At 44.8% G+C, this 14,646-nt stretch overlaps 1 protein-coding gene across 1 annotated transcript in view; it reads left to right on the top strand.

Annotated features, from left to right (window-relative positions):
• The first annotated feature begins 5,760 nt into the window (after positions 1-5,760).
• DLGAP4 (DLG associated protein 4) overlaps positions 5,761-14,646 on the top strand; it is a 108,187-nt gene continuing 99,301 nt past the window's right edge. Inside the window, exon 1 of the mRNA XM_035124315.2 lies at positions 5,761-6,729. Coding sequence (XP_034980206.2) covers positions 5,776-6,729 — 954 coding nt within the window. The 5' untranslated portion in view covers positions 5,761-5,775. The remainder of the gene's footprint in view (positions 6,730-14,646) is intronic.

Here is a 14,646-nt window from a genome sequence, read left to right as displayed (position 1 = left end):
TATTTTCAAACTATAAAAGGACAAGAACAGGAAGATACAGCTCATTTTGCACGCAGAGAACAGCTTCTTATGTTACAGAGAGGCTATGAGAACTGCTCCTCCTCTTGTGCGCTTCTTTGTAGTGTCTGAGATATTCCCTGCCCCCGTGCACATTTCACCACACTGGGCAGGGAGAGGCAGGGGATGTGTGAGGCCCAATTTGGACATACATTAAGAAAAAGCAGGACAAAACAGAAGTTGTTTGAGCTTCTGTCCTACGTTAAAGCAAGGTGTCTGCTAGCATCTTTTTCACTGCTGCAGAGTTGAGGCTGCCATGCGTCGATGCACATTTGTTGCTTCCCGAAACAGCTGAAGAATATGCAGCACAGCGCTCCCCAAAGTACTGTAATATCCTGCTACATAAGACAAGCTCGTACGCTGGCCATCTCAATGATCCGTCCAGCTCAGCATTCTGTCTACCCACACAGACCACATTAGGTGGCTGATGTCTCAAGGAAGTTTGCAAGCAGTGCAATGGAGCAATGTTCACCCCCTGTTGCTAATGCTCAGCACCTAGCAGCCAGAAGTAATGGCTCTGAAAATGGATGATTTCACTAATAGATTTGCCCTCCATGTAGTTATCAAAGCCAGTAGTCCAACTATTTCACACCCAGGTCTCAACTGTAAACCTGCAGCATGGAAACTACTTCAATATTTTATTTTTACTACCGGTATCTATGTCCGTATTTCCTCTTTTTAATAACCCCTCTCTTCTTCCCTCCCCATTCTTAATTGTTAAAAGCTTTTTTAAATAGAAAAGAAGCACAGCACTCCTTAGGACAGGATATATTCTGTTGTGGGATATTATCTGCCAGTTGAACCCTAAAGATTTACACTTTTAAAACTGAAAGCAAAAGTTATTTATGCTAGTTGGGAAACAACATGACCAGTGAAAATTCCAGTACTGCGCTGCTGATGCTCTCTACAAAGGCTTAATTTTGTGTGCATTTGTGTGTGTGTGTGTAATACCGCCTATCCTCCAAGGAGCTCAAGGGGGTGTACATCGTTCTCTCTTTCTCCAGTGTATCCTCACAACAGCCCAGTGAGGTAGGTTGGGCTGAGAAATAGTGATTGGCCCAAGGTCACCCAGTGAACTTCATGTGTGTGTGTGGATTTGAGCCCTGGCCTCCTGGGTCTTTTAAAATCCCATCATTGTACCCTCTGATTCTGATCTTAAGGATGGCCTGTTACACATCACCGAAGGAGAGGAAATGTGCCACCAAGAAAGAGTCCACAGATCTACGTAACATTTTCATATGCCAGTTAATATAGAAAGATACAATTTTGTAATTAATTACTATACTTCAGTGAGCAATGCAATACATCTCACCATTGTGGAGAAGACCTCTGGGCCCGCTCCCAGGTTCAGTATTGGAGGACCCTCTTGCTTTCCCTTCCAATGGTTCTTTTATCTTTGAACTGGATCTGGACTGGACAGCCCTGAAAACCAAGCATGCCTTCAAGCAGAGGGCTGTCCTCTGTAAAATAGGACACATGGCCACCTTGCTGATGCTCAGGTGTCATCACTTATGTGGCTGTAACAAGACCACCCACCCAAGAGGGAGGTATCAACACAGAAGGCCGGGGCAGGGGAGAACAGGAAGCCCAGAACAGCCCAACAAGGACTGAGGTACTCAATGATGATGCCTAATTGTTGGGGAAGTGAGGGAGATAGGAATGGCATGGCTGGAATCCTGACAGCAGCACTCCCAGCACTGCAACGTTTTCTTGCTCTTCCTACTTGCTCCCGATAAAAGGAAATCAGCAAGCCCCAAGCCCTCTGTTTCAAAGCTTACAGCCTGACATTTCTGTTGCTTTCCTGACGCAGTGCCTCTTGAGTACTGGACTTTGCTGCTTAAGACTGTGTACTTCACCTCAAGCTGATCAAAGTTTATGCTTCTGTTTATTATAGATTTCTGGTGTGTGTATGCACATGTATTCCCCCGCCCTCCCCATCGCCCTTTCCTCAAGAGTGTGTGTGTGTGTGTGTGTGTGTGTGTGTGTGTGTGTGTGTGTGTGTGTGATTCATGCCTTTGGGGAAGCTCAGTTCAGAGGCAGCTGCTGCTTCTCAGTGGGGCTCCTGTTTTCACCCAGCCATGCGGCTCAGTTTGACAGGCACCCACAGATCTTAAGCCTTTGGCCAAGGTCAAGTCACCTACTGAGCCAAGGACTCAAGAATAGACAAGATGCCAGCTAAAGATCCCCCAATCTGCAGCGTACTACTGGCTCTCTGCCAGCTCTGTCTCATTAGCCCCACTTTAATGGCTGCTTGCTTGGTTTGCAGAGTTCCTTGCCTGCTCCGTGAGGAAAACACTTGGTCGGTTTTGGAAGCATGATATGGCTGAAAGGAGAGAAATAGGCGAAAGTGCTTTTCCTATGAGTTTTGCCTTCCCCCAACCGGACTACTTGACAGTATAGCTGAACTATACCGGTACTTTTGCAAAGAAATAAACATTAGCCAAGTGCCTTATATCATTATTATTATTATTATTATTATTATTATTATTATTATTATTATTATTATTATTATATTTTCACCTTTTACATGTATAAAATGTCATTAAAAAGGCTAGAAATAGTCGTAAGAACAGTACAAAAAAAGAACTGAAGCTAAATTTAGAAACCAATGCAAAATGAACGTCTAAGGCAGAGACCTTTCCATTTAGCAGGAAAGTCTTTCCAAAACAGAAATGGCTTGAGTTGTTTCTGGAAAATAGGGAATGTGTAGCTATTGTAACTCAACATATAGGCCTATTTAAGTGTAAACTAACGCTTATAATAATTAACCCCTATTGAGATTCTCCCAAATTAATCCCAGGTGATGTGGGTGGGGGAGAGAGAGACAGAGCCACAGTCCCTGCCTCCAACTCGGCATCCCACTGCCATTAACTTGAAGGTCTGTCTAGAGCAAGAATGGCCAATGTGATGGCCTCCAGATGTCATTGGACTACAGCTCCCATTATCCCTGTTGATTGGTCATGCTGGCTGAGACTGATGGGAATTGTAGTCCAACAGCACCCTAGTATAGAGCCTCTTTACGTACAGCTTCACATGCATAGATTTGATTGAGAACTTCAAATGAATGTATGTATGTCAGAGCAGGAGTATAGCATGGGGGGCTTCTGGGGCGATTGCCCTGGGTGCATTGGGAGGGGGCATGCTGTTCATGCTACCCTCCCTGAGCCAGCCCTGCAAAGCAGTTTGGGGAGGGCGGCATGAGAAGGCTGGCTGGGATCCAGGGCCCATAGTTGTAGTGTTCTTCTCATGCACCCTCACCGAGCTGCTTTGGGAGGAGTGTTTCTATGGCATAGCTCAAATCTTTAAATGACAGCTCTTAAAAGGCATAGCTCTGATCTACCACCTGAAATAGTGACCTCCTCCAGTTGCAAGCCTTAGACTATTTTACAGGGTTACAAGTTGTGTGGACCTCATGTCTAGAACCAGGCAAAGGTTTTGTAAGCTATGCTTACAAAACATCACAGGCCATCACAAGCCAAAGCCTAGTCCCCATGATTAATGACCCGGCCTGACAGCAGCCAAAAGATCCCATCAGTAAAGCAGAATAAGACATCTTGTCACTCTTTTCAGGTGAAGAGGGGTCGCTAAAGAAGGCAAGCAGTGAATCTGGTCACAATCTGCTTGGACGTTCTTCTACCCAGCAAGCTCCATGGAAAGGAACACAATGCTTTTGCACATCTGTTATTTCTCCTAATGAGGCTTGTTGAGGAAAGGAACATCCTGGTTAATTGTGCCTTCTATCAGGTAGTGGGAGGGATGGAATGGCTTTTGATACTGTGTGACGCATAGGCTTTCCACCTGTGGCATGTAGAGGAGTGCGTAAAGCATATGCCTTATCCTACATCGGGCCATTAAAACTTGAGATCCTGTAAGCCAGCCAAGCCTGACCAGATGGCCCATCAATATCATTTCCCACTTCTAATGATGGTGGCCCAAATACCTAGCAATTCTAAAGAAAGCAGGCATGAAAATGCAATAATGCACCTGGCTACCCCAGCTATTTCTGCAAGGATGAAAGCATCTCTTTGCTCTGGGGTAGGAGCTAATTGCTTGCAGCAATCAGGAAGGAAGATTTGATGGCTATTATCTTAGCATGAATAGCTGCAAATGCTCTTACTAATGTGGGATTGTGTGCAGAGGACTCTGTGTCCCTCCTCTCCTATATACATATTTATGGGCAGATCCATATGGATGTTCCAGAGCACAGAAGCATGACTGATGCTCCTGAATTGTCCTTGACCTTTCTGCTTGTCCAATTAGCATTGCTGAGGGGGTGGGGGGAGATGGAATCATGGCCCAATGCTATGCTGCCCCAACTGCCTACACCCTTTGAGTGGCTTGCATCTTCTCTCGGCGAGTTCCTCATTCACGGCCTTATCATTGCAATCGCAGGGAGCTGGAGAGTGCCTCGCAGCTGCTTGCTTCTAAACTCTGGAGTGCCTAATGCACAATAGCATGATGAGGAATGGAAAAGGAGCCAAGCCAAAGCCCTTGGCAAGCCAGGATTTGTAAGGGAAGAAAAGAATAAAAGAATAACGTTGCCTTTCATATATTTCCGCAAGCACTTATCAAGTCATAGCTCTTTCATGCTCCAGTCGTTGCGGCTGTGATACGAGGCTAGATCCATCCTCATAAAACCCATAGGCAACATTATCAGGAACAAATTCATAAGGGAAGGGAAGAAAGTTCCTTGATCCATTTATACGTTTTCTTCTTACAGGTTGATTCTTGGATCTAAGCTTGTTTAGTCCCATTGATTTCAGTTAGATTAAATCAGCTTAAATATAAGTGCTTCTGGTTTAATTGGATATGGATCAGGCTACTGATTCCACCTCTTCCACCTCTAACCCAAACTGGCTCTTAATATTGATCACCGAGGTTTCCTTTAAAGAATCTATGGGCTTTCCAGCTGATTCCAGAGCTCCCTCCCATTTATAAAGTTGGGGAAAAGTGACTGAATGAAGAGTGCATAGATTTTTCACTCATTTGGATCTATGACTTCATATGCCCTCAAGCAAGTGGCAAGATATTTTGAAATTCCCAGCTAATTAGATGGAGTTGATGCTAGATGAGAACAACTGGGAACATATTTCATGGGAGTCAGCTTAATAGGCTGGGAGATCTACAGATTCATCTATGAAACCGGGCAGATTTACTTCTCAGATTGTGAGGGGAGGGGAATAATCAAAAGAGAGCATTTTAAACCTATTCTGCTTTGACTGTCCCAGTTTATATGTCTCCTGGGTGCCATAATGTCCATTTGATCTGCCAGTGGTGTTTATGTTTACATCTGGGACCTGCTAAACAAAGTTGCAACATGAAGTAGGATTCCAGGCATTCTGGCCCCCTCCAGCCATGGTTTTCTGCCTGACACCCCCTAAAACAGCCATAGGCACTGAGCATGCTCAGTGTTGTTTTTTTAAGTTCTCCCCCCGCCTAATCCTTTTTCTATTTTTTTATTTATTTATTTATTTTTAACTTGCAAAGCTTGGGGTTCCTCTCAAGCCTACAGATGCTGGTGCACATTTTGGCTACATAAACAAGAACACTTCTGCCTAAACATTGGAAAGAAAGCATGTTCCATCAGTTACAACCTGTCTGTTTGTCTTTCTTTTACTCTAGGGCAATCTCCCAAAGGAGAGAGCGTGACCAAGGAACAGAGTTGAACTAACCTCAACACCATCCTCCAGAAGCAATGCTCTAGAAAACCTTTGCACCATGAAGGGGTTAGGAGATAACAGAAGCCGCCATCTCTCTGATAACCTGGACTCCCCTCAAGACTCTCTTTATGCCACCCAAGACAGGAATCCCTATCTCCTCAGCCCCACAGACTCCTACACAATGGACCCTCGATTCCCCACACCCAACTCTCTCCACAGCGATTGCCTCCTTCCACTCAACAACCAGATTTCCAACAGCAGCACATTTCCACGGATCCATTACAACTCTCACTTTGAAGTGCCCGATGAGAATCCCTTTCCAAGCCATGCCCAAGCCACCAAGATCAACAGGCTCCCTGCCAATCTCCTGGACCAGTTTGAGAAGCAGCTGCCTGTCCACAGAGATGGCTTCAGCACTCTCCAGTTCCAGAGAACCTCTGATGCCAAACACCGGAGCGAGAGCCCCGGGAGGATCCGGCACTTAGTTCATTCAGTCCAGAAGCTTTTTGCCAAGTCCCAATCCCTGGAAGGGGCGTCCAAAGGCAGCATGAATGGCAAGAAAGGCACTGAGGATTCAAAGCAGAACCGCAGGAGCAAAAGTAAGGACCGGGCAAAAACCACCGAGACAAAACGCAGGACCAGATCCAACATATCGGGCTGGTGGAGCTCAGATGACAATCTAGACAGCGACACCTGCAACTATCGCAACCCTATGGGCCTCATGACCCTAGGCAGACAGCCTGATCACAGCCAGCCTAGGTACTTCATGCATGCTTACAACACCATCAGCGAACATATGCTGAAATCCTCCAAGAGCAATAATGACCTCAAGGTCACCCCCTGTGCCAACATCCCCATCAGCAGTGAGTCCAACTACATCAAGAGAGGCTCCTGGTCCACGCTCACACTCAGCCATGCACGGGAAATGTGCCAAAAGGCTTCCGCTACCATCGATAGAGCTTTGCTGAAATCCAAGTCCTGCCATCAAGATTTAGCCTATCAGTACTTGCAGGTGGGTGCTGTGCTCATTGCATGAATGTTTCATAAAGGGCACTCTGATTCACTGTGGCCAGCGGTGTTGTTTGCAGGGAAGTGGCAGGGTTGCAGCAAAATAAATAATTCATTCTGTGTTTCCATCCATTCAAGCCATCCTACCCTATTTTTGCATGGTCACAAATAGAGCTTGATGGGAAATTTGCAGTGGAGGCTTTCCTATTCAGGTTAGACTCGTGAAGAAATATTCTAGTCTGAACTCCCCAGTTATGAGAAAAGTAATAACTCAGGGTCCCTTCAGACTGTTAGTATCTTGCAAGACAGATTCAAGTGCATACCAGAACCTTAGATTTGCACATTTAAAGTGTGCACCATAAAGGACTACACTAGGTGGGTAACTATTTAGGTAATGTAGAGATATGCCTGGGCAAGATCTGAACGGCTTGCTCTCCTTAGGTGGGGGAAAGCATTCCATTAAGACGTTTGCTCACCACTTATAAAACCCACTATCAGCTATTCTCCCTTACATAAGGGACTCCACTCCACTAAACTCATTCAATCATTTTGACCATTTTAGCATTCTTATAGTCAGAGTCACTGAAGGGTTAGATGCAATCCTGTGAACTCATTTGGACGAACACCATAAGAGTATAAAATACAGAAGTTTAAAATCAAGCTAAGGGCCATGTTTTCCTTGGCTGCTCTCAGACATTTCACTGATCAGAAAGGGGCAAGTTCTGTGTTACTAAAAATATACATAGGAACTGTGCTTGATCTGAAGAAGAAAAAGTACTGTGTCTTTACCCTATCAAATACGTGTCCTCTTAAGGGAGGCCTATTTCTCAGTCTAAGAGACAATGAACCTGTAGCAACTGGAAATAACTCCCTAGAACGTCTCCATTAACTTTGTCTGTCAGTGTGATTTTATTGGAGAGTTTCAGTGTCTGAAACTGTGTAAAATAACAAGAAAGAAGTAGATGACAGGAAGAAAACGTTTAACAAGCCTCTGAAACCTAAATCTACCAAAGATTTTGGAACAGTTATTTGTACGTATAGAATCCCTTAAGGACCTTTGACATGAGGCACCCAAAGTTTCTTATCAAGTTACATGTGCATTACTTGACATTTTTTTCTCCCAATTCCAATGAAAAATTATTTATTAAAAATCAAAAGACCATGATTCATGATGTGAGTGTCCTCACTTCCATACACATAGTTGGAAGGTTGTTGGTTTTTTTACTTATCTGGGATCAGTTGTGGGAAAGGATTAAAAGGAATCATCTTTATGAACGCAAAAGCATTATTTGGAAAAAGTACTGGGTGGCATAAGATACACACCTATAGAGTTTGGGCAACTCCCTGTTTCTGAGGGGCTTGCTTTCCAGGTCAAAACACATTTTGGCAAAGCGTGCATAAGCCCACCCAACACCATCACACCCTGCGCCCATTACACCCATTCTTCCCTCTTCTGGATCCAACAGGATCTGTGCTGCAGTGGTCATGCATCAAGTGGACTCTCCTAAAATGGTTGCCATCTGTAATACTAAAATGTTGACTGAATGTTGTCCTTGAGACATAAAAACACATTATTGACAGTACTGTATAATGTAAAAAGCTGCCCTGGACATAAGTTGTTGTTGTTGTTTAGTCATTTAGTCGTGTCCGACTCTTCGTCACCCCATGGACCAGAGCATGTCAGGCACTCCTGTCTTCCACTGCCTCCCACAGTTTGGTCAAACTCATGTTCGTAACTTCAAGAACAGTGTCCAACCATCTCGTCCTCTATCGTCCCCTTCTCCTAGTGCCCTCCACCTTTCCCAACATCAGGGTCTTTTCCAGGGAGTCTTCTCTTCTCATGAGGTGGCCAAAGTATTGGAGCCTCAGCTTCACGATCTGTCCTTCCAGTGAGCACTTGGGGCTGATTTCCTTCAGAATGGATAGGTTTGATCTTCTTGCAGTCCATGGGACTCTCAAGAGGCTCCTCCAGCACAATAATTCAAAAGCATCAATTATTCGGCGATCAGCCTTCTTTATGGTCCAGCTCTCACTTCCATACATCACTACTGGGAAGACCATAGCTTTAACTATACGGACCTTTGTCGGCAAGGTAATGTCTCTGCTTTTGAAGATGCTGTTTAGGTTTGTCATTTCTTTTCTTCCAAGAAGCAGGCGTCTTTTAATTTCGTGACTGCTGTCACTGTCTGCAGTGATCATGGAGCCCAAGAAAGTAATATCTCTCACTGCCTCCATTCCACTGAATGGAGGCAGTGGACATAAGTTAACCCAGCTTTTGTTCCTAAATGGTTGAGTTGAGTTCCCCCTCCTGCATCTCTTGCAAATAAAAATTAGGGAGAGACTTTAACACGATTGAGGACCTACTTAGAAAAGTACCATCATTTGTATTTTCTTCTCCATTTGTGTCAAAACATTACAATTATAGGCAAGTGCAGAAAACTCCCAACTGATTGACATTAAATGAAATATACAAGCAAGATATCAAAGCTGCTTAAAAATAATTCAACAGAAGCCCTGTGAACCTCCTCACTCTGCCCTGATACTGATATCAATTGGCCAGATCCTTGAAGTGTGAAATAAGTTCCTTATTTCTCAATGGCCCTTGTTTCCTTTTCTGTGGGACATGCTTGAATAACATAATTGGATCTTGCATATGAGTTTGTCTTGGAAGAAAGGGCTTCTGATCCAAATGCACTGATGCTCAATTGGATAATTCTGGGTGTGATTCCAGTTTCTGCAGATCCTGAGTCCCCTCCCCTACCCCAAAAAAGCCACTATACTTAGTTACGACGTTATATTGGGCATCGGTATAAAGCAGTTCAGGATCCAGTCCCATTTTCCAACACAGTTAAGCCATACAAGGCACGGAACTAAGTGCAATTAACAGGCACTGTTTAAATAACAGCAGAGCATGGGTGAGGAGAGGAGAGGTTTAACTCTTTCTCTCCATTTTCCAAACCCACCATTGCATTTCAAGGGAAACTCCTGAATCACACTTGCGGAGTCTTCTGAATTGCATATAGCAGCTTCAGAGTGGAATTTTTTGTTAGGATTGTGCCAGGGAGGGAAAGAGTTAAGCTCACTTTTCTCATCCCCCACAATCCAGAGGCAGCTCAGGCTTCCCCTCTGCTGCCTCTATTTATTGCTGTGATTGTTGCTGCTGCTGTTTGCAATGGAAATCGGATCTGCCATAAGATAACTTCAATTCACCACTGGACAATGGGGCTCCCTAAAATACACCCCCCCAAAAAAAATCAGTGGCTTTTTTTTAGTTTGATGTGAGTTTGACACACTGTTAAGGTATTGGGTGAAAGTATTTGTGATAAGGCAGAGGGTGGCAGGTGGTGTTATTCTGCCTTCCCCAAGCCGCAAGAAGTGCAAAGAAGCCTTTTCAGAATTGGTTTCCTTTAAAAGAGACTCCGGGCATGTTTGTAACAATTTGTGAACCCCCTTACATGTGCGTTAAGAAGCTGTTTTAGGACACAAGATCCCAGGTGTCTTGAGCCACGGATTTGGGCAGCAAGAGGTCTACCCTCCTTATTCCCTGAAGTACGGGATCAGCAGCTTGCAAGCAGAGGGAGTCTACTGCTGGCCTGATCTCTGCTGTTCTCCAGCACCACCACTGAAGATGGCCAGAGAGAGTATACTGCAGTTTCAGCTGAGCAGGAGCTCATGACCAAAAGAGCTAATAGGATACCATTGGCTTGTTTGGGCCTGCCTCCTTAGTCTCAGCTGCTTATAGTAGCTTTGCTACTATTACTAGGCTTCAAAGTACTACCGGTATGAGCTGTAAGTACACAAGCCTAAATTCACACTCACACTCGCACACACCTTCACTGCAAACATATTCTTTTTTCCAATACATTTATATAAAGCTTTTGTCCTTTAAGAAAAACCTTTGAATTCCAATCATCCGAGCAGATCCTTGATTACAGTGAATTGGCCTGTTCGTATGAATGATTCTTCTCAACCCACCTTGCTCATAGCTGCCAAGTTTTCCCTTTTCTCACGAGGAAGCCTATTCAGCATAAGGGAAAATCCCTTAAAAAAAGGGATAACTTGGCAGCTATGACCTTGCTCCAGGGAGATGTTATTGCTTACAAACATAACTTGATCATTACCATATATTTCCCAAGCCCTCCAGCTTTGTTGCCTCACCAGGTTTTGCGATTTTTGAACTTTGCTGAACTCTTTCAGATGTTTGACACATGAGAATCTTAGCTTTTGTATTGAGAGGCACATTTCTATCTTCCATGGGTTTATCTTTGGGTTAGTCAGCACAATCCTTTAAAATATGACTGAGCTATCATTTTCCTTTGCATTGCCCTTATGGTAATCCTTCCTAGCATGATAAGCAGACCCTTGTGGAATGGCTTGTGGGTGGGGTAATGTCTTGCTGGGGTACATTATCAGTTTCGGGGACATGAAAATGAGAATGCGCATCCTTTATATTGGGAGGGGATGTGTGCACAACCTTCAGAAAATTAAGCAGGTTTCAAAAAAATGCAATAATTTAATGTGATTCCTCCACCTATAATCTAAATTGGCACAGTCCCAGAAATACTGTACCATGTTATTACCATGTGGTTTTTGAGGGGCATTTGTTTTATGCAGAGCTGCATTGTTATAGAACCCTTATAGAAAGTCACATCTAGCAAATCTAGATGGTAAAGCCTTGAAACAATAGTGATGAGAAGACTATTATTATTATTAATATTAGTATTATTAATCACTTCCCATGAAAATACCTCAAAGCGATTCATGATTTTAAAAGCCCCAGATTCAACTAACCAGCCATGCTAGCAGAAGCCAACCCTAGAGCTCGCACTAGTGCAATGGGGTTTCCCCCTCCCATGTCCCTGTTCCTCCTCCCAATCCTCTCTGAAAGGTCAAGTGATCCCACCCCCACACACAACAATGCACAGGCAGAGAAGAGGAAGAATCATTCTGTCTGGGAAACAGAACAGAAGGATCAGAAGAGTGCAGGATTGAACTCCTCCCATTAAGAATTAAAAATGACTTAAGAAGATAAGAGCCCTGAAGGATCAGACCCAATGCCTATCTACTCCAGCATCCCCTTTCCAGTAGTGCTCTATGGGAAGGCCACTAGCAGGAGAAGCATGCAATGCCCTTAACCTACTATTGTTCCCCAGTAACTGGTAATTCACAGCACAGTTGTCTACGTTTCTATGCAGAGATAAGCTCCCTTGAGTCCAGAAGGATTTCCTCCCAGGGAACTGAAGCTTCTAAGCCTCCAGGTTTGGATACTGTGAGCTGGGACAAAATGGGCACAGAGAGAGGTCATGCCCTCTGTTGGCTAATCATCTCTACCGAGGACATGCACAAAAACAAAGTTTGTGTCTGTTCTTACATTTTACGTTGCTTTTAAATTTGTTTCCAGTGCCGCACACACCACTCTAGAAGCTGGGGAAACAGTGCAATGAGTGAAATGACCTAACCTTGCCTCACAAGAGACTTCTGTGCCCTGAGCAGTCAGCTGTAAACCACTAGACAGGAGCGCAGTGCCACAGTTGTGCATTTCAGGGTTATTGATTAAAACTAGAAATGGATATGATGAGGAGCATTGCTGAGATCAAGGCTTAGAGCTCGGCCTCCCCATTCCAGAGGTCAATGGGGTTTTAAGTTTTGCAAACGTAAACTATGAACCAGGTCTTGCAAACTTATTGCAGTGGTATGAAAAATTCAAGATAAAAATATCCAAACCTATACTTGCCCCCTATTTGCCTTGGGTGGATAAGCTTCTTCTACCTTTCCCCATGAAGTCATACGGAATAGAAACTTTCAAAGTGGAAGCTGTGTGTGTGTGTGTGTGTTTTAAGTATTTTTGCAGCTGGGAAAATAATCATGGAACAATGGTCTCTGTGGGAAATGTGGGATTTGCTTCAATTCAATATAGAAAAAGAGAATTGAGAACTTACGAAAATCTTCATTCAGCTATTTCTAGGCTTAGCCTGAAGTGCTAGGTTTCAAAGAGCTGTGCAGAAACTGCCACTGAATGTGAGCTGGACTAGGAGAAAGTGGCAGCGCTTGGGCAGGGAGGAGAAAGAGACCAACACTCCTCAGGAACAGGAAAGTCTTGGTGTCCTTTGGCTGCACACCTCTTCATAAAATTATTCAAGGAAGGGTTATGGCTCAGTGGTAGAGCATTCACTTTGCATGCAGAAACTCCCAGGATCCGTCCCTGGCATCTCCAAGTGGGGCTGGGAGAGAATGGTGAAGAGCTGCTCCCAGACTAGATGGCCCACTGGTCTGACTTAGTATAAGGCAGTTGTTCCTAAGTACAGAGAAGATGCTTAAGTGAAGCATTTATTCAACTTTTAAACAGCCCCTCATCCAATCATCCAGGGCAGTTTTCAAAATACTGGTGGAGGCTGGTCTATTATTAGAGTAAATGGGACACTTGCTTGCTGCCTTATGTGTACAGTATCTGATCCAGGCACTGGCTGCCAGCATCCCCATCCTTAGTCTCAGCAGGGAGGAGGATGGGAGCAAGGACTAGAATGAATTGGCTCTGGTGCCACCTACTGTTGGGCTCCCTGCCTTCCACCCTACCAATCCCCCCGAGCACCAAGTGCCACTGTAAAATACTATTTTAAAACACTGCCAATAAAAACTATTTAAACAGTTTTAATAAAATCATTCTTGAGTTTCAAACCACTTTAGTAACAAGTACCTACTGTGACGCCTTCCAGACTCTCTCACGGCTGCCTAAGCAGGCCTTTCGATGGCTGTGGTTGTGCTTGTTTCTGGCTCTGGCTCCACCTAGTGTTGGCCTCCTGCCTTACACTGCATCAGTTCCAATGGGCACGAGCCACCACTGGTGGCTTTTGCAGGGAGCCTATAGACTGGTGGACCATCCCAGGATGCATAACAACAGCCTGCCTGTCCAGCAGCTCTTTATTATGGCTGAGGGAAAGTGACACACAGACCCAGCTCACAAGCATTTTGTGTGCTATGTTAGTGAGGGATGTGGGAAATAAGTCAAAAGCCCAGAAGCTTTACTGTAACCAGAGGTGTCAGATGCTATTACTTTGTCAAACAAGCACAAAACATTTCATACAAGTATTGCAAGGAGCGGGCAACGGGTTTTCACTGTGGGGTTCGGGTGATGCAGAAGTGCCGGTTGATTAGCAAGTGTCCACATCTCTCTGCATCCTCTGGGGACAAGATAGCAGTGACAGGGACCGACAAAAAGCTGTGAGCTCTCGAGCCAATGAGAACTCCCAGCCAGCACTTGTTTTATTTATGAACTCTCCAAGGCTTGATATTAAGCAGAAGTGAGATGTTATCAAAACACTGTTTTATCTCATTCGGAGCTTCTGACCGTACAGGTACTGTGGGCAGGAGGAGGGAGGTGTTAGACCCTCTGTCTCTTCTGCCCGGTAACTGAATCAGGAGGAAGAGTCCCACAAGGTGATCCAGGCATCCTCTTTCAGCCTGGCGTGCTCCCCTTAGAAGGCTTATAACTGGGTCAGATGAGTCCCTTTTCCGTATGACTCTCTTCCATGGTCAGGCTGCCAATCTGAAAAAGAAATGATCACGTTTAGACTGTAGGGTAGGCTTCTGCATGGATGCTGCATTGGTCACATAAGGAGTAGAAACAGCATTGTGTCTTCCAGGTGTTTTGGACCAGAACTCCCAGCAGCCCCAGTCAGCAAGGGAACTGTAGTCCAAACCACTTGGAGGACACCGGATTGAGGAAGGTTGGAGCGGAATTTTTCCTCCAACATCTACCAGTAAAAACACGGCAGGATTGGGCCACCTATCAGCTGCTGAGAGACCACACCCTCCAACATCCCAGTGAGGCAAATCAGAATATGTCCTTAATGGAGGCCACGCCTCTCTTATGCAGGCCACACCCCCTTTCACTCAGGCCACACCCCCTCCCCCAGCTCCCTCA

Source organism: Zootoca vivipara, chromosome 7, assembly GCF_963506605.1.
Source record: "Zootoca vivipara chromosome 7, rZooViv1.1, whole genome shotgun sequence".
NCBI classification, from domain to species: Eukaryota; Metazoa; Chordata; class Lepidosauria; order Squamata; family Lacertidae; genus Zootoca; species Zootoca vivipara.
The sequence above is the reverse complement of the archived record's forward strand: the minus strand, read 5'-3'. Positions and strand labels throughout refer to the sequence as shown.